This window comes from Ursus americanus, chromosome 17 (genome assembly GCF_024610735.1).
Source record: "Ursus americanus isolate L20-20 chromosome 17, mUrsAme1.1.p, whole genome shotgun sequence".
Taxonomy (NCBI): domain Eukaryota; kingdom Metazoa; phylum Chordata; class Mammalia; order Carnivora; family Ursidae; genus Ursus; species Ursus americanus.
The window spans coordinates 8,988,573-9,011,364 of NC_142143.1; the positions used below are offsets into that span (position 1 = coordinate 8,988,573).

General features: G+C 51.4%; 2 protein-coding genes across 3 annotated transcripts; both read right to left on the reverse strand.

Moving 5' to 3' along the window:
• Positions 1 to 59: 59 nt before the first annotated feature.
• Positions 60 to 9,269, reverse strand: MIEF1 (mitochondrial elongation factor 1). 2 transcript variants are annotated; one of them, XM_045779648.2, is made up of 5 exons: positions 9,126 to 9,269; positions 8,028 to 8,205; positions 7,554 to 7,816; positions 6,061 to 6,768; positions 60 to 2,122 (listed from the first exon to the last, which is right to left on the reverse strand). In XM_045779648.2, exons 1-5 carry the CDS (start codon positions 9,267 to 9,269, stop codon positions 2,039 to 2,041), a joined length of 1,377 nt encoding a protein of 458 aa, XP_045635604.1. In that variant the 3' UTR covers positions 60 to 2,038. The 2 variants fall into 2 exon arrangements, with proteins under 2 accessions (XP_045635604.1, XP_045635603.1); XM_045779647.2 differs by lacking the exon at positions 60 to 2,122 and having other exon boundaries at positions 2,189 to 6,768.
• A 4,488-nt stretch (positions 9,270 to 13,757) lies between these two features.
• MIURF (mitochondrial elongation factor 1 upstream open reading frame) lies at positions 13,758 to 15,773 on the reverse strand. The gene is made up of 2 exons (XM_045779651.2): positions 15,648 to 15,773; positions 13,758 to 13,998 (listed from the first exon to the last, which is right to left on the reverse strand). The coding sequence occupies exon 2, from the start codon at positions 13,968 to 13,970 to the stop codon at positions 13,758 to 13,760; it is 213 nt and encodes a 70-aa protein (XP_045635607.1). The 5' UTR covers positions 13,971 to 13,998; positions 15,648 to 15,773.
• Between the last annotated feature and the right edge of the window lie 7,019 nt (positions 15,774 to 22,792).

Consider the following 22,792-nt stretch of genomic DNA (forward strand, 5'->3'; position numbering starts at 1 on the left):
AGTTTTCTTCTATCAGATCCCCCTACCGTGTCCAACCCGCGACTTTTATGTCCAGGTTGTAGCTGTGAAGAGAACAGGAGTTCTTTTCAAGGTTTCAAGAAAGGAGAAAGGCGCACTACTTTGCAAGGCTATTAAGATCAAAGAGTCAGTCTTCCCTCTGCCGCCGGAGAGCGCGGAGGGATTCTTCAGACACACCTCGTTTCCGGTGTTAGCTTGGGGGCGGGGAGAGAAGTCTTTCAGCTCAAGGAAGGTTTTTACTGTGAAGTCCCAGGCCGCCCGGTTATCGCGCGAGTTGCTGACGGAGCGCGAGCGTCGAGCTGATTGGTTAGCCATGGTGAGTCATATATATCTCGATTTTCTATTGGCTCGGTCCCCGAGGTGGGCGGGCTGCTCAGTAAGGGAGGCCTGGTCTGAGCGGGAAGAGGCGGATTGGCCAGTGCGGTTTCCGCCGCTGTGCTCTGTCCTCTATGGCTTCGTGTGGGTGAATCCCCTGTGCGGTGACTTCCTCAGCTCGGCACACCCGTACCCGTTCGTGACTGCCCTGGCTCCTTCCCCGGGATGCTTCAGGCCCCGGCCCCTGTGGTCCCTTCCTACTGCCCTCCGTGAAGCTCCGAATTAGCGACCAAGTTAAGGCCCGAGATGAAACTAGGCAAAAGGAAGTGGCATTTCGTGTGCGTTTTAACCACAGGCAAGTCCTTAAGTAGCTGAAAGGGGTGAGACCGACGACCTCAGTCGGGTCCTCAAACGCTCCGTGCGCACCTACTATCAAGGGCCACCTCTGTCTGCATCCTTACCGTGAACTCTCAAGTCCAGTCGGGAAGATACATAATCTCTAGCCCAATTTAGGGTATTTTTACATACCCAGCCTGCTAAAATGTTTGCTCTTCTATTAAAAGTATGCAGTCTATCAGAAGGGAACTTCTTTTGGTGTATGCAGATGCAATTCCGCCAACAGATTTTGTTAAACTGGTATCTGTCACCCAATTCTGCAACTGGCAGGTGTATCGTAACCACTTCCCAGCAAGTCCGCCTAATGGCGCTAATATGGGGGTGGGGGGAGCTTGAGAACCCAAGCCCACTTGCGGAGGTTCGTGTATTTGGAAGCAACAGTCCAGGTCAAGGCCTGCAACTTGCTCTCTACTGGGGAGCTGTGGAGTGCCAAGAAAGGTCTCCATCATCCTCCTGTCTCCTTCAGAGTCAGGCCCTGTAGGGGCAGAAACCTTGAGTTTCTACCTCCATTTCAGTGGGCCATAGAAGTATCTGTAGGAGGGCTGTGAGGCCAAAAAATTGGGAAAACACGGTCTTTGATGTGTTTCAGACCATCCATTGCTTTGATTCAGTCTAGCTAGTCCAAAGATTTCTTTAGGCCAGACTGAGAACTAATGGGACGAGGTGTGTGGCCCAAAGTCACACACACATGGCAGGACTTAGAAGTCAGATTTTAGAGGCAAACCCAAGATTCCTGGCTCCTCTGTTTAGTAGCTGAGACATTCTGGTGAAGCGGTTTATCCTTGCTGAGCCAGTTTCCTCATCTGTAATTGAGGCTAATGATGAGTGTCCTCATCCTTAGAATGAAGGTCATATATGGAAAGCACGGAGCAAAGTGCTGGTAAATGCTTAATAAATGGTTGCCTATTATTACCATTATTAGAACTCAGGTCTTCTGATCCTGAGCTCCCCACTCCGCATCTCCCTTACATCATCCTCAGGGGCCTTCTATTCTATTCTTGACTGAGTTGAAAGCAGCAACAACTGGTACATGCAAAGTACACTGCATACTGGGACAAGAATGGTTTTTCTACTGCCTTGGAGAATCACGCATGTCAAGATATAACGAAGTTGTCTAGACTTTCAGTGCAAAGTCAGTTAAGTATCCCTGAGCCATTACACAAGTCTTCCAAGGTGTAACTCCGGACCCATGGGGCACATCCTCCTTTTGCTGTTGTCAGGAGACCTGCCAGTGCCTCCTTACAGACAACCATGCAGAAGGCTGAGAATTAAAGAAAGTAACATCGCCCCAGTTTTGACACCGCAGAGGTCACAGACGAATGACTCCAGTGGCAGCTTGTCCCGTCCATTCTATCGTGGAGACCCAGATCAAGCACTTCAAAGGCTCTCCTGGCTGAAAATAGAGAAGCAGGATCACCCCTGTAAGAAAATGTTTCATACCATACACAGAAGTCAAAGCTGTTGGAAAGGTGACTTTTATTTTTTTCTTTCCATGCTGTGGAAGGTCCTCACATTCCCTAGCTTTATTTCCTCCCTCAAGGAGAAAAAAGATAGTTCTCCAGGTCTCAGGGCTCAGCTGCTTCTAGGTGCACCTAGCCAAGGTGGGACAGAAACCGGTGACGGATTCCAGATCTACCTGCTGAGTGCATCCACTGCTGCTGAGCGGCAGGCAAGTGACTGGAAGGCAAGATGTGGACTCGGCCTCAGGGACCAAGGATTTAAAGACTACAAGGTGATCCGAATGAAAAGGTAAACCGGCTGGACACAGTCTCAGAACCCACATCTGGTGTTTTGGCCACTTAAAATCAGTGGTGTGTAAAAGGGCCACAGCCTGACAGCTCTAGTCCCAAGTGTCCTTACCATTGTCTTTGGCCTTGAGCTTTAGCAGGAAGGGCACAGTGCTGACCAACCCTGTGAGCAGTTTTCAGCCAGGGTCACAGTATCAAGGAAGGTGTGCCATGGCAGAGGACTAAGACACATGGGGGGTTCCCTACTTACAGAACCCCTCCTGGGGCCTCTCCAGGATCTTGTGATCCTGAAGCTGATTCCTTATCAAAACCATGTGAGTTCTCAAGGGGCACCTAGGTGGCTCAGTCGGTTAAGCATCTGGCCCTTGACCTCAGGGTCCTGAGTTCAAGCCTTGCGTGGAGCTCCATGCTGGGGGTGGAGCCTACTTTAAAAAAAAAGAAAAAAAAAAAAAGCTTTTGGTCATGATCTCAGGGTCCTGGGATTGAGCCCTACATCGGGCTCCCCGCTCAGCAGGGAGTCTCCTTATCCCCCTCCCTCTGCTTCTGCTCCTCCCCCTACTTGTGCTCTGTCTCTCAAATAAATAAAATCTTATACAAAAAAAAAAAAAGTGAGTTCTCAGCTTGAGTGGAGTACAAGGTGGCAATGTCAGCTAATCTAGAGTGTGAACAAGGTGGCCACCAGGGGCTGAGACCGAGGAGGAAAGATTATAGGCCTCAACACAGCTTTTCCAAACATTAGTTTTTGATTATTTATTTGAGGGGGAAAAAAAAGTCACAACCAACCATATAAAATACTGTTATCCTGAACTCATTTTTTAGGAAGGGACAACAGAGAAAAAACCAAAATATGCTTTGGAATTGATTAGGCTTCTCAAGACAATGAGTCTATTTTTTAAGCATTAGGCTAACTCATGGTTTGCTAACCTAGATGGTGCAAAAAAAAATGTCCAGATGGAGAAGTAGGAGATGCCATTACTTCAGGCAGAGGTGGGAGTTACTGAGTAGAAAGGCAGAATGGCAGGGAAAGGCACAACGTCCTTCCTCAAAGATTAAAAAATTTGGACGGAGGGGGGCGGAGCTGGGGGTCGGGTTTGGGGCAGAATGTTGCCCTCTTCCATCCAAGAATCTCCAAGCACTGGACTATCTTCCATGTTTTACAAGGCTGGCCCAGCCTCAGTCAGCAAACCCACCAGGACCAGGGCAAAGAACTCCCACTGCTTCTAGTTCTGAGGACTTCCAGGTGGTTCTTGCTTGTGAAATGGAAAAATTACAGTTTTGGGTTTTGTGAAACATGGTTAAGAGACAGAGACGCCCTTAGGAAGATGCTTTTTAAGAAAGGAGATAAAATCAAATCACAATTACACTTGGCTTTGATAACTGGGGACTTAGTCTTTAAAACCATTTGTTTTTTCAGCTCTCCTTCCAATGTTTTATATGGAATTTAGTCAGAGATGCCAGCCTGGGAAAACTAGGTCCTATAATAAATTAGGAAAACCAAATCCTTTATCTCAATGAAGACTAATCCATGCTCTTGCAACCTCCCCTCTCCCTTCCCTCTGATGGATACCAGATGGGTGTACGGGACCACCGATGCCGGGTCCCGCCCCGTGCCCTCTGTCCCAGTCACTTAGATAGCGCTCAGGCACAGAGATTTTCTTTAAACTCGAATCTGATTCTGGTGAACAGCCAGGATGGAGAATCTCTCAGGGTTCTGGGCTTTCTATTTTTCATTCTCTCTCAACAGCTTCATACGAACAACTGAACCACTTTAAGGAGCCTTGGCAGATCTCTGAGAGAAGCAGGAAAATTTTCCAGATACAGCCAAAGTTAACCCTAGTTCGCAACCTTCTAATCCATGACAAGAAGGGGACAGGAATCTCTACCGTAAATTCAAAGGGTAGCTGAGGTTTCAATGCTATTTAAAGAGTCATTTCATGCTGCTGTCATTGGGAAGGAATGAGACAGCTGCGGAGAGCTTCACCAGAATCTCACTGATGGAGAGGTAGTAAGAAGAGAAAAAATAAAACTTCATGGGAGAATAAAATACTGGATGGGCAGATCAGAAACAGAATTATTATTGGCTTCTTGCCACGAACAGGAAAAAAGCACAGAACAAGAAGATGCGCTGACGATGTGGATGAGACCCTCCTCCCCACCCTCAGGATACTTTTTACGTTGCAACACGCAGTGCAGTTTGAGCGGAACGTAGGAGGCCCCATCTCCCTCTCCTATGTGTCTTATCCATGCGCGCTCTTCCTGGGTAGCACCAGTCTCCCTAGGTGTGGGGTGAGACAGGACGGGAAAGAGGTCAGCGCACGTTCGCTCACCCTCTGGCCTCTGGCGGTGCCTGGACAGTTCAGCAAACGCCCTCTCACATTCCTATGGCGGACACTGGGGAATGAGGGGCTGGCTGTGGGCCTGTTCCTGCACTCAGGCAACATCCTGGAAAGGCAGGGTCTCACAGGGAAGAAATATGGTCGCCACGCCTCAACTGGTGACTGGATTGTTCAGCCAGTGTTTGCCACCTGCCAACCTCCCTTCAACCTCTAGCACAAAGGCTGTGTCTTTGAAGGCCTCATCCTAATTGGCAATAAGGCAACGAAGGGGCTGAACAACAGCACTTGTGCACAGGTGCTGTCCGGACAGCCCCCTCCCTCCCTCCTCATCCCCTCGCTGCTCATGCGGCAGCGCTGATCTGGGTTAAGGCGCGCACAGCCTTCTCCAGGCCTTCTTCACCACCGCCAGCGTCCCCACTGCACTCACTGGTGGCCACTAAAGAACACAATCTCCTGGCAACGCTGCACCCAGTTTATATTGAGCCTCACTGCTGCGCATGGGTCAGTAACAGCGCTCCCGTGAGACCTCAGCGCTTAGGAACTGGAGCTGGTCAGGAGGTGGAGGAAATGGGCTTCTCCTCCAGGAATCTGGGTCAGAGGCCGGCTCTTCTGCCCGCTTTACCCCCAGAAACTCTAAATACTGTCTGGGCACTCACTCACTCTGCAGAGCTCAGCTCCGAAACGTGCGTTCATAACTCTTCGGTGACATTCAACAAAAAGGCAACATCTTGACTAGGCAGATCCGCTCCAGGCGAAAGAGCAGAACAGAAGGCGTGAACAAGGGAAAAGACAGAGAAGACACAAAAGAAACAGGCCAAAGGGCAGGGCAGACAGAACACCTGGGCCACAATGTAAAACACCAGCTCCGGCCAATGCTCCACCATCTCCTTTCATTCCAGAAAAATGAGCCTGGAGCAAGGGGGAGGGGAGGGGCAGGAGCACGGTGTTTGGTAACCAAAACAGAAAGGGTCGGCTGAGGAAACAGCAGACAAGGAGATGGCATTCTGATCAGCATGAAGTGACGGGGCGATGACCAGCAAGATAGGAGGCACCTAGGGACCCTGTGAGGCACCAACTATGCAGCCACGTGTTTCTAACGGAGAAGCCAGGGTCTGACCACCTGAGGCCCACCGTGGCCTTCACCTGCCCTACGTCTGCAGCAGCACCTCCGGCTCAGACAATGAGCAATAGAGAGTATATCCCAATTCATCTATTTCCTCAGGAGTGAGCTCTGCAAATAAATTCACCTTGGGGTTGAGGGCACTGGGCAGGACCCCGGCCTCCAGGTAGCTGATGAGTCCCCGCAGGGCCTGTAAGAATCGGTCGGCCAGCATATCTGGAGACCAGTCAGCCTCCTCCTGGGCCAAGTGGAGGATGACATTGGTGAGCTGGCTGGCAGTGAGGTGGCCCAGAGCCGGAGTGGACTTACATATGGCCTTGAGGATCTTGAGGCACAGAGATCGGCAGCCCGAGTCCGCCTGGTCCAAAGCCCGTAGGCGTGCCGTCTCTGCGGGACGCAGGCTCAGCCGCCAGAGGTTGTCATACTGAGCCAGCCGGTGTGGTCTGGCCACCAAGACAGTGTCACCAAGGGTCACTGATGGCAGGAAGTCAATGACAAGATGCTTGTCACGCTCATACTGCACTTCCAAAGTCAGGGCTTCTGGGGGTGGTGCTGGTCGGATGACATAGTCCAAGAGGGACCCAATGGCTGGCCAATTGATGGAGCCAGCCACTACCTTCTCAAACGTGTCTGCCACTGTCTTTGGGGAGAGGTAGCCCCCTACAACACAGCGGTCCCAGTAACTGCTACCACGAGGAAAATACTCTGGGTTCTCACGACGAACCAGGTAGAAGCCAGGGACGTTCATGATGGTGTCCTCACCAGGGATACAAGACCACAGGTTCTGCTCCAGCACGAGGGGCACGATGAGTTGGATGTGGTCAGCTGTCACCACCTATTTGGGCAGAATTAAAAAGCTTCTGAGGGACTTGATCTGCTCAAGAGACAAGCATCCCCAAACACAGGTCCCACCATCACATTTACCCCCAACAATAAAGGAAACTATGAATTTGTTCATGTCACAGTTATCAATTCAAATAGAGTGAGGATTTTTTTTTTTAAGATTTTATTTATTTATTTGACAGAGAGAGACACACAGCAAGAAAGGGAACATAAGCAGAGGGTAGTGGGAGAGGGAGAAGCAGGCTTCCCACTGAGCAGGGAGCCCGATGCGGGCTCGATCCCAGGACCCTGGGATCACGACCTGAGCCAAAGGCAGATGCCTAATGACTGAGCCATCCAGGCGCCCCTAGAGTGAGGATTTAAACCCACGTCTGTCAGGGGCGCCTGGGTGGTTCAGTCTGTTAAACGTCTGCCTTCGGCTCAGGTCATGATCCTGGGGTCTAGGATCGAGTCCCGCATTGGGCTCCCTACTCAGCAGGGAGCCTGCTTCTCCCTCTCCCTCTGCCCCTCCCCACCGACTCATGCACACACTCACTCACTCTCTCTCTCTCTCAAATGAATAAATAGTATCTCAAAAACAAAACAAAACCCACGTCCGTCAGAAGAAGAAAAAAGAACAAGACCCAACGAGTGCTACTGCAGAGGGCAGAATTCAGAAGCAGGAAGAGCTCGGTCTCTGTGGCAAGCCTGGGACGCTGATCTTTCATACCAACTATGCTCTTGAGAAGCAGCCTGGTCAGCACCAAACCCTGCCCTTCGTGGGAGCTGCCTTGTTACCTGCAGGCCATCATAGAGGCTGCCACTCAGGTACATTTCCCGAAGTGGCATGTCGGGCAGCTTGGCCCGCAGGAAGCTCCGGAGCTCGGCACATATGTCCACAGCAGCTTGCTTGGCCCGAGCCTGCTCGCCAGCAGGGATGGCTGCCCGGTTCCGGTAGTAAGAAAGAAGTTTCTCCTGCAGGGACATGCGGAGTCGTGACTTCTTCAAGTCCACCTGGCCCTTCCTGGCCAATGGCTTGGGCCGGGGCGGGCAGAATGTATCTGCCAAGGCAAGAGAGAGAGGCACGTGAGCTCTTCCCATGCTTGCTTCATCCACAGCTGCCTTGGCCCTGGAAAGGAGGAGGGCCTGGCACCACAGGCAGGTGCTAGCACAGTGTCTGGCACACATGTGCTCGAGAAGCGTTTGCTGAAGGCACACGTAGCACTGAGAGCCCAGAGAGAAGTCCCAGGGGGGCAACAGCCTTTTCCTCACCCGTGTCAAAGGCTGAGGCGTCTGAGGGAAGGGTCTGCAGGGACCGGCTCAGGCCTGTCTTCATGTCCTTATTCAGCAGCCGGGGGGAGCCCATCCAGTTCGGTTCTTCCCAGCTCCTTTTCCCTGAATGGCTCAGGCGGGTGGGGCTGGTAGGGGCACTGATCGCCCTTTCATACATCTGAAACAGCAGAGGACCGGCATAGGTAGCTTCCTGTCCGTTTTCCTTCTTCTCAGCAATTCTGCCCTCGGGAGTTCAACTACTATTTTTCAATAACTTTTAGCCTAGATTATGCAATACTTTGCTACATGCAGAAAATCTTAGGAAATACTAAATGATACAAATAAGAAACTGATCTACCATAACATCACAACACAAAGACAACTGTTAATATTTTGGTTTAGTTCTTTCTGGAAATATACATTTATAGAAATTAGGATCTGACTCTATATATACTTTTGGAACTGGATTTTTTTCACTGATCACTTTTATCATTTCCCCATGCCACTAAAAATGAACCAGGGTCCAATATTACGGTACCTTTCCTGACTATACAATATTGTACCTTATGAATGTACTATAACATTGGACACGGAGTCACTTATTTAATGGATATTGAGTGGCTACTATGTGCCAGGCATTGTTCTAGGCACACAGGATAAAGCAGTAAACCAAAGAGACCCAACCCTGCCCTCATGGAGTTTCCAGTCCAGTGGAGGGATACAGGTAATATATAATTAACAAGTTAAATGTGAAGTATGCAGAAATAAATGTTAAGAAAAATAGAGTAGGAAAGGGAATTAGGAAGTGCATATGTGGTGGGAGTGTTGCTATTTTAAATAAAGTAATTAAGGAAGGATATTTTAGTTATTTGCCATTTTTTACTCGCTGGGATAGACCTATTTGTATCTCCAACGATTTCTGTAAGGCAGAGTCCTAGAAGCGGACTTAGGGAATTCTCCCAAAGGCTCATCTTATAATGCCACATGACCAGCTCACGCTCCCACTGGCAGCACTGGAGCCTCATTCCAGGTCAGCTCCACTTTGGAGAAGCAGCCTCACCCCCTCGCCCACCTCTGGCCCCAGCTGCACGCACTTACCCGCTTAACTGCCAGTGTGGCGATGCCCAACATGGCCGCTCCACCCACCCCCAGCACCAGCCGGGCGTTGGAGAGCACGAAATCAATGGCCGTGCCGATGCCATTGTCATCCTTCTTGCCTTTGCGCTCACCAGAGCCTGCCATCGCTCACCTGAGGACAAAGGCAGAACACAGCCATCACCACATGGGGCCTCGAGAGCCATCCCTCCCCCTCTCCCCCATCAGGCCAGCTCCCAACACATACAGGGTGTTCTGTGAATTCCAGCAACCCAAATCCTCCTGCCTCTAGCACTGCAGGCTCTAGGGTCAAGACAGAGACACCATGTCTCATGACATATCTGCATGCAAGGGGGAAGAATGGATCACGCTAACTGTGAAAAAACCTCTCCACCAATCTACTAAGATTCTAGATCTAGAAAGCCTTAGCTCACTGTCGGTCCCTTCTTATGGTAGCACGAAGTACCCGACCGTGCAATTCAACCCTCTCCCTTCCCATCAGATAATGTAGATCATGTTTTGATCCTGTGGCTACTACTTCCTATAAGGTGAATGTGAGGAGGTCTCATCTACTAGGTGAGGATAGAAGATGCTCGTCCACGTCCATGCTGTCACTTCACACACAGGGAGGTGACTCGCCAGAGGTCCTAGCCACAGGGAACGGCACAGTCATCTCCACAACTCAGAACTCCCAGCTGCTTATCACGTTTATCACAGTTACCCACCGCAAACTTTCCTATTCTACTTTCTGCAAAAAACAAAAAACAAACAAACCACGAAATAACATGGACCAAACCACTACACACAGAGACATAACCGCAGATCTATACATGAGAAAGGTCCGAAGGGAAAATAACTCTCTCTGGACACTCCCACTTGACAAATGCTTTGCTTCTTGGGGACAGTGTCCAGGGGGCTACAAGAAGCTTAGGGGAGGCTGGCACTGTGACACCGAGAATAAATGCCAAGGACACTGTAAACTTGGCTGTTAACTGGGGGAAAAAACAAACAAAACCCAAATGCCCAAATGCACTTGGAAAATAAACTAAAAACGCGGTCACCTAAAAGGGAGTTCATGGGCTCCATACGAAAGAGGCTGGCCTCTCGTCCAGCGCTCAAGCAAGGGGAGCGCACCTGTGCCCCTCAGCAACAATGGAGTCGTCCTGACTGAAGTTCCCCACGTCCCCAAACAAGCCCGATTCCCAGCAAGTTAGAACCCTGGGCCCCACACAGATAAAGGATGGCCAAGTGGTTCAGATCTGAGTACTGTTCTCACCACTGCTACTCTCCCCCCTACCTCCTGTGGCCAGTTCACAAGGAGTTACACAGGGAAAACCAGCTGTACGCCAGCCAGAGTCCCAACACACCCAGAATGGGAGGAGAGACAGACGGGATACCTAGGTGCGTTTTCGTGTAAGTAACCTTCTTTCTAATACCCTTGCAAATGGGTATTGCTGGCTTCACATCTCCTGCCCCTTGCCTCTATCCTCCCCCTCCCCAAGAAAGAAAGAAAGATTCCAGACTCTACTTATTCCAGCAACTGAGTTATTAAGGAAGAGTTACTGTCGAGTCCAAAAATATTTTTCCCTAACTAGAGTTCACAACCTTGGTGGCACTTTTCTCTACCTCTTACAGTCAGTAGAAGCTTCAGGTTTAGGGACATAATGGAAGACTACTTGGCCAACTGAAATACAGTCCCACTTCATAATATGCAAAGAGCAAGCAAGGCCAGGGAGAAGAGTTCAACTATGTTACAGGTGGGGTCAGGCGAAAATGCTACTCACCCTCCCTCCAGTGGCCACTGAGAGAGAGACGGGGCAGATCAAACTGAGCCAAGGCCGAGTATCCAATCAGGACAAAGTAGAACTTTACACAGCTCCCCACACGTAACAACGACCACTGTTTTTTTTTTTTAAAACAACAAGAGAACCTTTACTGATATATTTATAAGAGAGAAAACCCCTGGATGCAGGCACCTCCTTGAATGGGATGGAGCAGGACCAGGACACACCCCCCCCCCCAAAGCAAAAGCCAGAAACAGCCTGGATGACTGGGCCTCCCTGAACCCATGTGATGACTGGTAAGAACCAGGCAGTGATGTAGCATAATAGAAAAGAGCCTGAGTTTTCGAGCCGGAAATCCTGAGGATGAGTCTTTGGGCCCTAACTTATTAGCTGGGTGACTTCCTAAATTACTCCACCTCTCAGCTATGAAAAGGGGATAATTATGCCTGCATGGCCTGAATCATAAGGTTGTAGTGAGAAAAAAAAACATCTACAAAAATACTGTACATGAACACTTTATAAACTGTAGAAGTACTCCACAAATACTGGGTATCATTAAGCCTTTTACAATTTCTATCCACAGGACAAAAGGTCAACTTCCAGAAGGCAGTCGGCAATCCAGACTATCCTGAGTTATTTTTCCTTCTGAGCTGGAGCTAAGAATGACCTCTAAAACGCACACTGACGCTACTCTGGGCCTGAGACCAAAGCTAGTAAGTTGGGTAGACTGGAGAAGGCCCATCCTCCTCTAGCGCGATGTGCTCCCCACATCCAAGGACGGGGCGATGTCAAGACCTGCTGACCTGCGAGAGGAGGGTGCTTCCATGAGCAGAACAGTTCTTGTTCTTGCAACCCCAGCTGCTCACATCTCCTATTAACCAGGAGACCACACACTTCTTGGAGGCATTCTGGCACTCACTGCCCTGTCCCCAGGGCCAGCAATGTTTGACACATTGTACATGGTCATTGCACAAATGAGCTATTAACCCTATGGGGTTATTTCTGGTTTTTTGAGGAGACGGTGATGGCGATCTATAACCCAACTCACAGTCACACTAGATTAAGAACACGAAGACTCGATACCTCACTAGTTCCCTCCAGATCCGCTACCCCTCCCTGTGCAGGCAGGCTCCCATGGGCATCAGCCCTCCCCCGTCCCCACCGCTGAAGGCCAGTCTGCCAGTTGACCTAAGTGGCTGAAGCGAACCAAACACCATTACGTAAGGTTCCCCGCTCCCCCCGCCCACTAGCCCTCTCCATCAAAAACAGCACCCTCACCCAGCTGGCAAGCCTTGCACCTCAGTCAGTCTTCATTTTCCTTTCTCCTCCTCCAGCCTCAGTCACCTGGTCACCAAGCCGCATTGCTGCGCACACTGTACTGACCGGAGGCCACCCCACCCCCTCCATTGCTCTGTGGCATCTGCCAGATCTACTGCCTCTAGTGTCTCTTACCAATGTCTCCACACTGCTACTGCCACAGTCTCTCTTCTGTGCCCTTCCCTTGCTTCCCAAAGCTGTGACGGTCCCCATCTCTTCAATAGGGGAGTCAGGGTCCTTGCCTACTTGGCCCAGCCTCAACTCCAGCCACTTGCCATACAGGTGTGCCATTCTAGCCACAGCAGACTCAAGTTTCCAGACTACCAAGTGCAGTTTCCACCGCCGTATTTGCTTATTCTTGCCCATCGGCCCGGAAAGCTTTTATTTCTCATCTGAGGCAGTCCTCAAACGTCCCCTCTTCTACAGCCACCTATGATCCCCCTACCACCAACCTACTTCAGGCAGAATCCTGTCCTCAGCCCCATCTCCAAGCTCTTTATATGACCCTCTGCTACAGAGCTGCTCCCACTGGAATTACTTCCTGTTCATCTCCACATTAGACCGAGTCCCCTGATGGGCCATACCATTCGTCTTTATCTCAGAGCCTGCCACAATGCCAGGGTCATAGAAGGCCCTCTGAAAAAGCTGCTGAATTAAATATACTCATTAGGTTAGAGCGGGACTTCTTGATAACACTATCAGGAGCAAACAGAACTAACATACCAACTATTAAGCACCATTCTAAGTGCTGTGTGAGCACAGTCTCATCTAATTCTCAAAATAACTGGACAAAGAAGGTACCATTCTGTCCATTTTACAAATGAGGAAATGGAGGCCTGGAAAAGTCTAGTGATTTGCCCTAAATCCCACAGCTATTAGCAGCAGTGCCAGAATTTGAACCCAGACACGGTCCTTTGCAGTCTACACGCTATGCTTGCTTTATAGACCGTGCTGTAACAGAATCTAGTTATGCCTGGGGAGTATGATCTGACCCACAAGGTAACTGAATCCACTGGAAAATGAGCCAGCCTAGAACTGAACTCTAATAGTTTTAACCAATATCTTTTCTAACATTTTCGTAAAATGTTAGATGTAAAATGTTCCATGAAATAAAATGGTGATACTCATTCTGTTCTGGTGGGGCCTGAAACTCAGGGCCTATTTTTTCTCAATAAGGAAACCTACTTCTGTTAACGTCTGTATTTCCTCCATTGATTTCTAGTGACTATGGTCACTAAAAAGAAAGGGTCCCCTCTCTGGGGCCCCTGCATAAAAAAAGAAAGAAAAGAAAAGAGAAGAGAAGAGAAGAGAAGAGAAGAGAAGAAAAGAAAAGAAAAGAAAAGAAAAGAAAAGAAAAGAAAAGAAAAGAAAAGAAAAGAAAAGAAAAAAAGACACCTATAGGATTAAGTGTCTACCCACCTGAGGCTTCTTACTGCATCTGTGAGGTAGGGATGGGAAAGAGCAGGAGTGTCTACAGAAGACACCTTTGTCCTCTTTCCCCTGGAATTAGGATGAGAGAGGAAAGGAGGGGATCCTAAATAATCCCCCCCAATTTGCTGTGGAGGAAGACCAGGCCCTTTTCCAGCTGCTTCTCCCGGGCCTCAGGATCCTCTAGCTTCTGATTTTTCCGGAACTCACGGCGGATGGAGGCAAGGTAGAAGTCTCGATCAGTGTAGCGAAGCTCTCGACCCTGGCGCAGCAGGGCCCGGTAGAGACTGAGCACCGCCTCTCGGCTCCATGGGGCCATGGGGGACAGGCAGTGGCTGGGCGTCAAGCTATAAGCAGAAGGGAAAAAACAGAAGCCTAGAATCAGAATTAATGGTGGAAGGGGCTATAAAGACTATCTAAGATGCAGGAATTCTTAATCTGGGTCTCAGAGACCTGACAAGGTAACACCATGATTTAGGGGCAGGTCTCGGAGTAGACCCCAGCCTCTCAATCCCCTCTTCTGGGAAAGTACAGGTTATGCTGAAGGGCCAGGGCTTCAATGTTGGCTCTGCCATTGACCAGCCGTATGACTTTGGGCAAAGTACTTAATCCTTCTGAGCACCAGCTTCCTCAGCTGTCAAATGAAGATGATATTATGTTAAGGAGTACCTACCTACTGCTTGGGGTTATTCTGAGAACTGCGTGAGATAACCCACGTAAAGCATCTATAACAGAACTTCACCACAAGGGGTGGTCTAGAGTGGCACCACCACTCACGAGAGTTTCTTAACCTCTGTGCTCACCTCAGTTCTCCATTTGTAAAATGAGGATTAAGACCGTATTCTGCCCATATGTAAATGTGTTTAGAACAGTGCTAGGCACATACCAAGCACTTGATCAGGGTTAGCTATTTCTAGTGGGGCCTAGCCTGGTTTAAGTACTCAATAAATACTAGATTTAGTTACACATAACCTGCCACCATCTCCTTTCAGTAACCATAAACCTTTACACATGTACAGAGTGTCATTTATAAAATGCTTTGTCATCCATTACCACATTTAAATTAAGGAACCTATGGGGTACTCAAGGCTCCGAACAATGACAATGAACACTTACTGAGTGTTTACTATATACCACGCATGTTCCAAGAACATCCACAGAATGTCGTTTATCTCATTCTATCTAGAAAGCCCAGTGTCATTATCCCCATTTTAAGTGGAGGTAATTGAAGCTCCCAGAGGGAAGTAACTTGCCCACAGGCGCACAGCTGGAACTGAGAGCTGCATTCCCGACCCCAACTCTGCCTGCCTCTGTAAGGACAGTTAACCATTTGCTCGGGTGCTCTACAAACTTTCCCAGCACATATAAGCCCCCCCCCCCAAATAAGCTGGATGAAAGAATCAACGTCCCTATGTAGAAGAAATGATCACCTCTATTTCAGATATAAAGAATGAGACTGAATGGGGTAGGTGTTTGGTAAAAAGATCTGAACTTTGGGCCCAAAGTCAAGTTACCATCCAGGGTCCGGCCTAACTTCTTGCGCGAGCCTGAGCAAGCCACCGTCCCTGTCCTTTTTTCCTCAACTGTAGAAGAGCTCCCCTCGGCCCCAAGCGCCTCCCGGAGTGGGAGAGACGAATCCAGAAAATCAACAGGAAAAGTGCTTTATGAGGTTTGAGGCGATTGTCACGCGAAGGCTGTTACTACAAGGTCGCTCGGCAATTGGGCGACTGAGCCCTGGTCGGTTCCCAGTTCCTGCCTCGACCCTGGGGGGCCAAGGCCGAGGCGGGATGGGGAGACCCCGAGCTGGGGCAGGCCGGCTCGGGGGCCCCTGGTGGCCTCCGGAGGCTGGGGCGGGACCACAGAGCGGCCTCCCAGGGGAAAACCAGAGCGGTGTGAGGCGAGACCCCCAGTGGCCAGGTTGGGGGGCGCCGGCCGCTGCCCTGAGCGGAGGCTCGGCGAGCTCCGGACCCCTGGCCCCGCTCCTCCCCTCACTCACCCGCGGACTGCGCGCGCTACCACTCCTCGGGATTCGCCTCTCTCCCGGTACCTCTCCCGGGGTCACCCACCAACATGGCCCTTTCGCTTCCGGGACACGACCTTGCGCACGGAGTTGAGGGGAGGGACTGAAGGGAGCGTGGGGGCGGGCGGAGGCGGGAGGACTTCCGTTCTTCCCCGCCGAGACCTCTCTCGGGGCGGGGCTTGGAGCCTCGTCGGGCCACGCCCCCTCAGGCGGGCTCCGTCCCGCCTCCGTGTGTGACGTCACTAAGGACGGCCCTCGGGGGCCGTTCGGGTCCTGCCTTGCGGGAGGGGGGCGGTGCGGTGGGCGGGAGTGGGCAGAGTGTCGGAGGACCCGGGTTGGCCACTGTGTGAGGTAGGCCTCCACCTGCTGCCCGCCTTGCGGGGTCAGGAGGCTCAGGCCAGACCCCAGCACCGACTGCCGAGCTCGGGCTGGGGCCATGGGGGTACCTGGGGACTTCTGACACTAATAATATCCTCTGTCTTAGCTTTCAAAGCTCCTCCAAGTCCAGATCGCTGTCTCAGCTCGCTTTCTTTTCATCTCTCCGTGCTTTTCCTGCTCCCCAGACCCTTTGGCTCCTGACAAACTCCTAGTCTTGAAGGTCCACCTCAAATGTTCCCTCCGGAAGACTTTTCCAGCACCTTCCTCATCAGGTGTCTGACACGGTCCCCTCCTTAGGGCTGCGCAGAAATATCTGCACACTGCTGTTGGGGCTCCTAACCCTTTCAACAACAAAATGTATTTATTGGCACCAGTTACGTGCCAGGCACTGTTATTTAATTTATGCATTTGCTTCTCTGTCTCTCACTAGATTCGAGGGCAGGACCCAGGTCTTACGGAATCCTTAGGTCCCCTCCCCACAGCATCTCCATGGTGCCCAGTGAGGCCAAGGAAGGAAGGTTTGGAGTCTGGCCCCTGGAGACTCCCAGTTCCAGCTCCACCACTTAAGGATTGCCCTCTGCCAAGTTCCCTAACCTCAGCCTGGGACTCCTGAGAATTAAAACGTATCTAGAGGGGCAGGTGGGCACTTAGGGAGCAGTTGCCCCGCCACTTCATTGATTCCTGCAACAAATCCTTGTCAGGGGTCTCTAATAGGCCAAGCACTGCCACAGGTGTTGCAGGGCAAGGAAAGATGGAGTTCTGTCTTCTAGCCAGGGCTGACACAGTAGGTCAAACCAGCTGGGAGGACCGCCGCTGGGTGAGAGGATGGGATGAAGGGAGTGTGGTGGGGCGGACGGGGCGGCTGTCTTACATGCAGTGGGTGACATGTGGATCTTCCCTTTTTCTTGTGGCCATGGACATCATTCAGCGCTGCCTTCTTTTTTTTTTTTTTAAAGACTTTATTTATTTATTCGACAGAGATAGAGACAGCCAGCGAGAGAGGGAGCACAAGCAGGGGGAGTGGGAGAGGAAGAAGCAGGCTCATAGTGGAAGAGCTTGATGTGGGGCTCGATCCCATAACGCCGGGACCACGCCCTGAGCCAAAGGCAGATGCTTAACCGCTGTGCCACCCAGGCGCCCCTCAGTGCTGCCTTCTTGACCTTCAGAGCCTTTGTTATGGCTTCCGCTTTCGGACAAGCAGGAGCTTTCTTCTTCACTTTCGGCTCCATCTTTGTGCAAAGGGTCCCTGAGTTCCATTGCCACAGGATCAGTCTGGCTGGAGGACGGAATGCATCAAGGGCTAAAGCAGGGAGATTGGTCAGAAAGCTGTGACAGAACCCCGGGGCGGGGTGGGGTTGGGGAACAGGACAGGGGCTCAAACCAGGGAGGCGGCAGTGCAGGGAAGTAGTCAGATCCTGGAAGTCTCTGGAGGGAGAGCCACTGCTCCTGTGGGGTGTGAGACAGAAGGGTCACCATGGCTTCAGGGCTCTGCCTGAGCCGCGGCTCTGCTGCCTCCCTCCAGCAGCTTAACTAGGGGCCTGTTCAAAGTGTTCCAGATTGCTAGCCGAAGGTTGAGACCAGGGGCCTCAGGTCTCCACTCAGATGAGGGGCGACTTCCCTGTGTTAGAGGGAGCCCGGCAGCACTGGAGAGGTGGTGAACCCCTAGGGCTTCTGGGAAAGGGAGGGCCCAGTTGGGCGCCTCAAGGAGGGAGGCTTAAGACTTAGGAGCGCTGGTGGTGGTGTGGAGTCGGGGCCCTTAGGCTAGGGTCTCAATCCCCCAGGGCCAGCTTGGCATGGGGAGACCAGGATGAAATTCAGCAATCATCTCCCCTCACACTCACAGCATGGGAGCACCTAGCACTTCCAGCTGTCTTTAGGAAGCACCTCTTGTGTGCACACATCGGGACTGAATGCTTTACAAACATTGTATTACGTCTAATCTCAATGGTCCTGTCTGGTAGGCATCTTTATCCCCATTTTATAGATGGGAAATCCAAGACTTGAGAGAGGTTTACCCATTTCTCTGACTCTGAGCTAGGCAACTGAGAGGCTCACCGTAGAACCTGTGTCTGTCTTAACCCAAAACGCGTGTTCTTTCCACCCTTCCAGGCTGCCCTACTTTGCTCGATAAAGAAATAATTTTGTGACCCAAATAAATCTAATTGGTGACATTTCCAGCTGGAAGACCAGGTGACCTTTCATATCCCTCCTGACCCTCCTGCTCTGTAGAATATTATTTTTAGGAGGGAAGGGGAGAGGCTCCCTGGGGGCCTGCCTTTCAGATCAGCTCCCCCTAGACTCTTCTGGGTCTTCTCTTTACTTTCAGACTGACAGCACTCATTCCTACTCCCAGTGCTCCCATGACAATGGGGGAGGGCAGTGAGGCAAGCATCTGGCACCCACGTGCATCCATGGTGCCTTTGTAGGCCCAAGATCCTTGGCGAGGAACACTGACCCAAATGTCAGGGCCCCGCCGGGCGGATGGGACAAGGGACCCTCTGGGATCTCCCAGATACTGCAGCTTTGGTGTAACCCCCAGTCGCACATCTGGATGTTGGCGATGGCATCTTATGGGGTCACGGATGGAGGGCGAGTGGGAAGCCCTTGTTCACCAGAGCGGTGACTCACTCCAGTAGTAGATATTTAATTATGGAATGAACAAATGAATGAATGAATGTTTTCCAGAAAGACAGGGCCTGGGAAAGAGGGACCATTTCCCCAAGTCAGGCCAATCAAATCCAGTTGAATTTGAAAGAGGCAGTGGGACGGTGGTGGGCATGGAGCAAGTGACCTGAGCTTCGTGTGCCTTGGTTTTCTCATCTGTGAGCTGGAGATGGAGGTAAAAGAACTGTCTCCTTGGGTTGTTGAGGATTAAATGTGAGAGGGCGTGCAAGGTGTCATTGGGAGCCTGACACCTGGTGAGCACACAGTAAGTGGAGGCTTGTATTATTATAAGCTCCCCCCGCCCTCGTGAGCAGATAGGTACATGGGAATATTGGCCCACAAGCAGACTCTGGAAACGCAGGATATCAGTTCCAGGGCAGGAACTCGGGGAGTCTCAAGCTGTGACCCTCCGGCCCTGGAAAGCCTCCGTGGTCAAGGGTCTGGGCCCCAGAGGGCTAAGGCAGGATACTGGCATGAAACGAACAAAACATTTTTGCTGAACGACCCATGAGAATCGACACTGTTGTTCCCAAGCAGTCTGTCGTTCAGCATGTAGTGAGTACCTAGCGTGAGCCAGGGCTAGAGGTGGGAATGTGAAGTAAAACATGCAGTTCCTGTCCTCTAGAAGGCCAGGGTCCGGGGGGAGGCAGACAGGTGCACAGACAGGTGCACAGACAGGTGTGCAGACAGGTGCTCAGAGAGGAGCCTTTGCAGGTGCTGTGGGATCCAGAAGATCCTGTGATCCAGTGCAGAAGCAGGGTTGGGTGGGCACCAACTGGGTAGGGAGGCGAAGGCGAAGGGATGAGACCCAAAGCTGGATGGCGAGCCTGCTGAGGTTTCCCGGGAAGGAAATGATAGCCAGCAAGGTGCGCTTTGGGCTGTTGTGCGGGCACTGTTAGTCTGCAGTCAGTCATGGGTTTGAATCCCAGCTCTGCTACCTGATAGCTGGGGGACCTTTAGCAAGGTTCTCAACTGCTCTGAGTCTTAGTTTAAATGGGGATTAATTAGGGGCACCTTGGTGGCTCAGTTGGTGAAGCGTCTGCCTTTGGCTCAGATCATGATCCCAGGGTCCTGGGATCGAGCCCCGTGTCAGGCGCCCTGCTCAGTGGAGAGCCTGCTTCTCCCTCTTCCTCCACCGCTCCCCCTGCTTATGGTCTCTCTCTCTCTCTGTCAAATAAATAAATAGAATCTTTTTAAAAAATTATATATATATATATATATGGATTAATTAAAGTACCTAAGTGATATCACCTTGAAATGCCACTCATGCTAACTAAGTGGAGTGAGAGTGAAGCCGTGTGTATCTGTGTATGTATTAAGGGTATATCTGTAACGAGGAAATAAAACTGTGGCTGAGGCCTTGGGGAGTTCAGGTGATGGTACGGGGGCAGGAGTGGTCCAGGCAGGGGATGGGGTCTCTGCCCACTGCAAAGAACGAGAGCCGGAGAAGTCAGGAAGGAGAGGCCTAAGGTGAGACTGGGGAGGAAGGCAGGCCCCAGCAGGCCCCAGCAGGCATTTGACCCTGAGCCAACAGCAAAGGGGAAGTTTGTGCCAGGCTCAGACTTCCATCTGGGAAAGGGCAGCCTGGTGCCTTTACAGGGACTAGACTGATGGGCTGAGACCTGTGGCAGATCGGTCCCCAGGCCACTGCGGCGCCCCTTGAGAGAGCCCTCAGCAGACAGTAGGAGCGAGCACGGCTCTTCCTGAGTGCCCATGCTGTGTGCACGCACAATCGCCTGACCCCCATTACAGCTGCGCGGGGATAAGGCTGTCACTGCCCCAGTTACATCCAAGGAGACAGGAGCTTGAAGAGCCATAAGTGGCAGAACTAGGACCTGAACTCCGCTGTAGGGCTTAAACGGTCACCGGGGTTGATGAAGTCACTTGGGGCAAGGGTGGAGGAAGAGGACACAGAAGGGGAGATCTGGGGCCACTGACATCTAAGGCCGAGGAAGCAGAGGACACTGCAGAAGACAGGGGTGTCCTGGAGGCTTGGGGAGAGGAGGATGTGGCCACAGAGCCCAGTACTCCCGCCAGTCTGAGACCAGCCTTGCCCAGTTAGGGCCTGGTCCCAGACTGTGTCACTTCAGTGAGGGCACAGGGGTGAAAGAGTACATGGGAGGGTGGAAAGGGAGACTGTGACTTCGCTGGGAGGGGAAGGGGTGAGAGGAGAGGCCAGTTGGAGGGAGGAAAAGTAGGTGGGGTGGGGTCGGGGTGGGCTGGTACCTGTTCCAGCCTGAGGAGGGGCGGGGAGGCAGAGGAGTTGAAAGCCCCAGAGAGAGTGAGCCCTCCCTGGAATGAAGTCACAGATGCTGCTCACCCAGGGGGCGAGGGGAGGAAAAGGGGGGCATGAAGGGCAGCCCCAGGCTTCCGGGCAGAAGGCAGAGAGGGTGAGTCCCTGTGACCGGGGTCTTACCAGTCTTATGCTCTTTATTCTGCCCAGCAGCATGCCTTATAAAATTGAGACTGTTTTCCCTGGGCTGATGGAGTAATGGAAGAGTTGGCTGTAACCGGATCAGCGAAGCTCCGGGATGTGAGCTGGCCAGGGACCTGGAAATCACTCTGAGAGAGCTGCCTCCCTCCTAATGGAGTTTGCTGTCATCAGAGGTCATCGATCCTGTATTCACCAGACTAAAACCTGATATCCCTGGATAGGAGTGAGGTTCCCCAATTAGCCTGTGAAAGCTTTGCTGTCCACATTGTGCCAGGTGGTGCTGAACAGGGCACGGGGAAGGTAAGCTCATTCACTGAATACCCTCCCTCTGGCAGGTGCAGGAGCGGGGCCGGGGCTGGCAGATGTGCAGGCTTGGAGCCCAGATCCCAGCTTCTCCTCTGCCCACGTGTGCCGCCTCTGTGAATTTCAGAACACAGGAGAGTGGTGAGGCTGAGTACAGTGCGCCCCCCCCCCCACAGCAGTTGCTCTGTGAATGTCGTCAATGTCCCTTTCCGTCCTTTATTTATACCCACTGATCCCTACTGTGGTCCTGCGAGGGCTGGATAGCAGTGTCCCCACTTTACCAATGAGGCAGCACCACTCAAGCTGACTACAGCCTCCACCTCCTCCAGGGGCAAACTGGAGGCCTACATGCTGGACTGGGCCAAGAATTGTTCTCCTCGATCCACAAAGAGCTTTGCAAGACCCAGAAAATTACAAAAGACAGCTTTCCAGGTTTGCTCAAATACTCATAATCTGGCAGCACTGGGTTCTCAACTTATGCTGAGGAGCAGCTGCCACCTTTGGACAGAGTTTGAGCTCCCCAGTTCACCCCAATCGCCACTATGCCCTATTGTCTCATCCACGGGTGCTCTCTCATTTACGTTACATTACCCATTGGGCTCCTGTGGTCTGCTGAGTCTTCTGAGACCTGAGGCCTCCTGTGGGTCACAGCTGTTAGACACCTGAGAGTTTATCCATTCAGCCCCTCCCTGCTGGCTCCAGCGCACCTGCACTTATGCGTGCATGCATACACACACGCGCGCGCACACACACACACACACACAGAGCTGTACAGACACCCAGGAAGAGAAGAGACTGGCCAGATCGTACTTTTTAAAAATTTATATCTTGGGGCGCCTGGGTGGCTCAGTCGTTGGGCGTCTGCCTTCGGCTCAGGGCGTGGTCCTGGAGTTCTGGGATCGAGCCCCACGTCGGGCTCTTCCACTGGGAGCCTGCTTCTTCCTCTCCCACTCCCCCTGCTTGTGTTCCCTCTCTCGCTGGCTGTCTCTCTGTCAAATGAATAAATAAAATCTTTAAAAAAAATAAAAAATAAAAAAAAATAAAAAAATAAAAATTTATATCTTTGCTGTATTCACCTGGAATTCACTCTGTTGTAAGGAGTGAGGTAGGGATTGTAGTCTTTCTTCTCAATGGCTGTCAGATATTTATGAAATAATCTTTCTTTCCCCCAGTGTCATCTTTATCATATGCTAAATTCCTGTGTGTATTTGAAGACCCCATTTTCAGGTCTTCAGAATATTATGACTAGTTCAAATCTGCTGACTCCTGGGTCGGTGTGACCTCTCCCAAGTCACAGCTTTGATAGGGCTTCTCTGAGTTGTTGGGGGTTCAGAGCTCCACT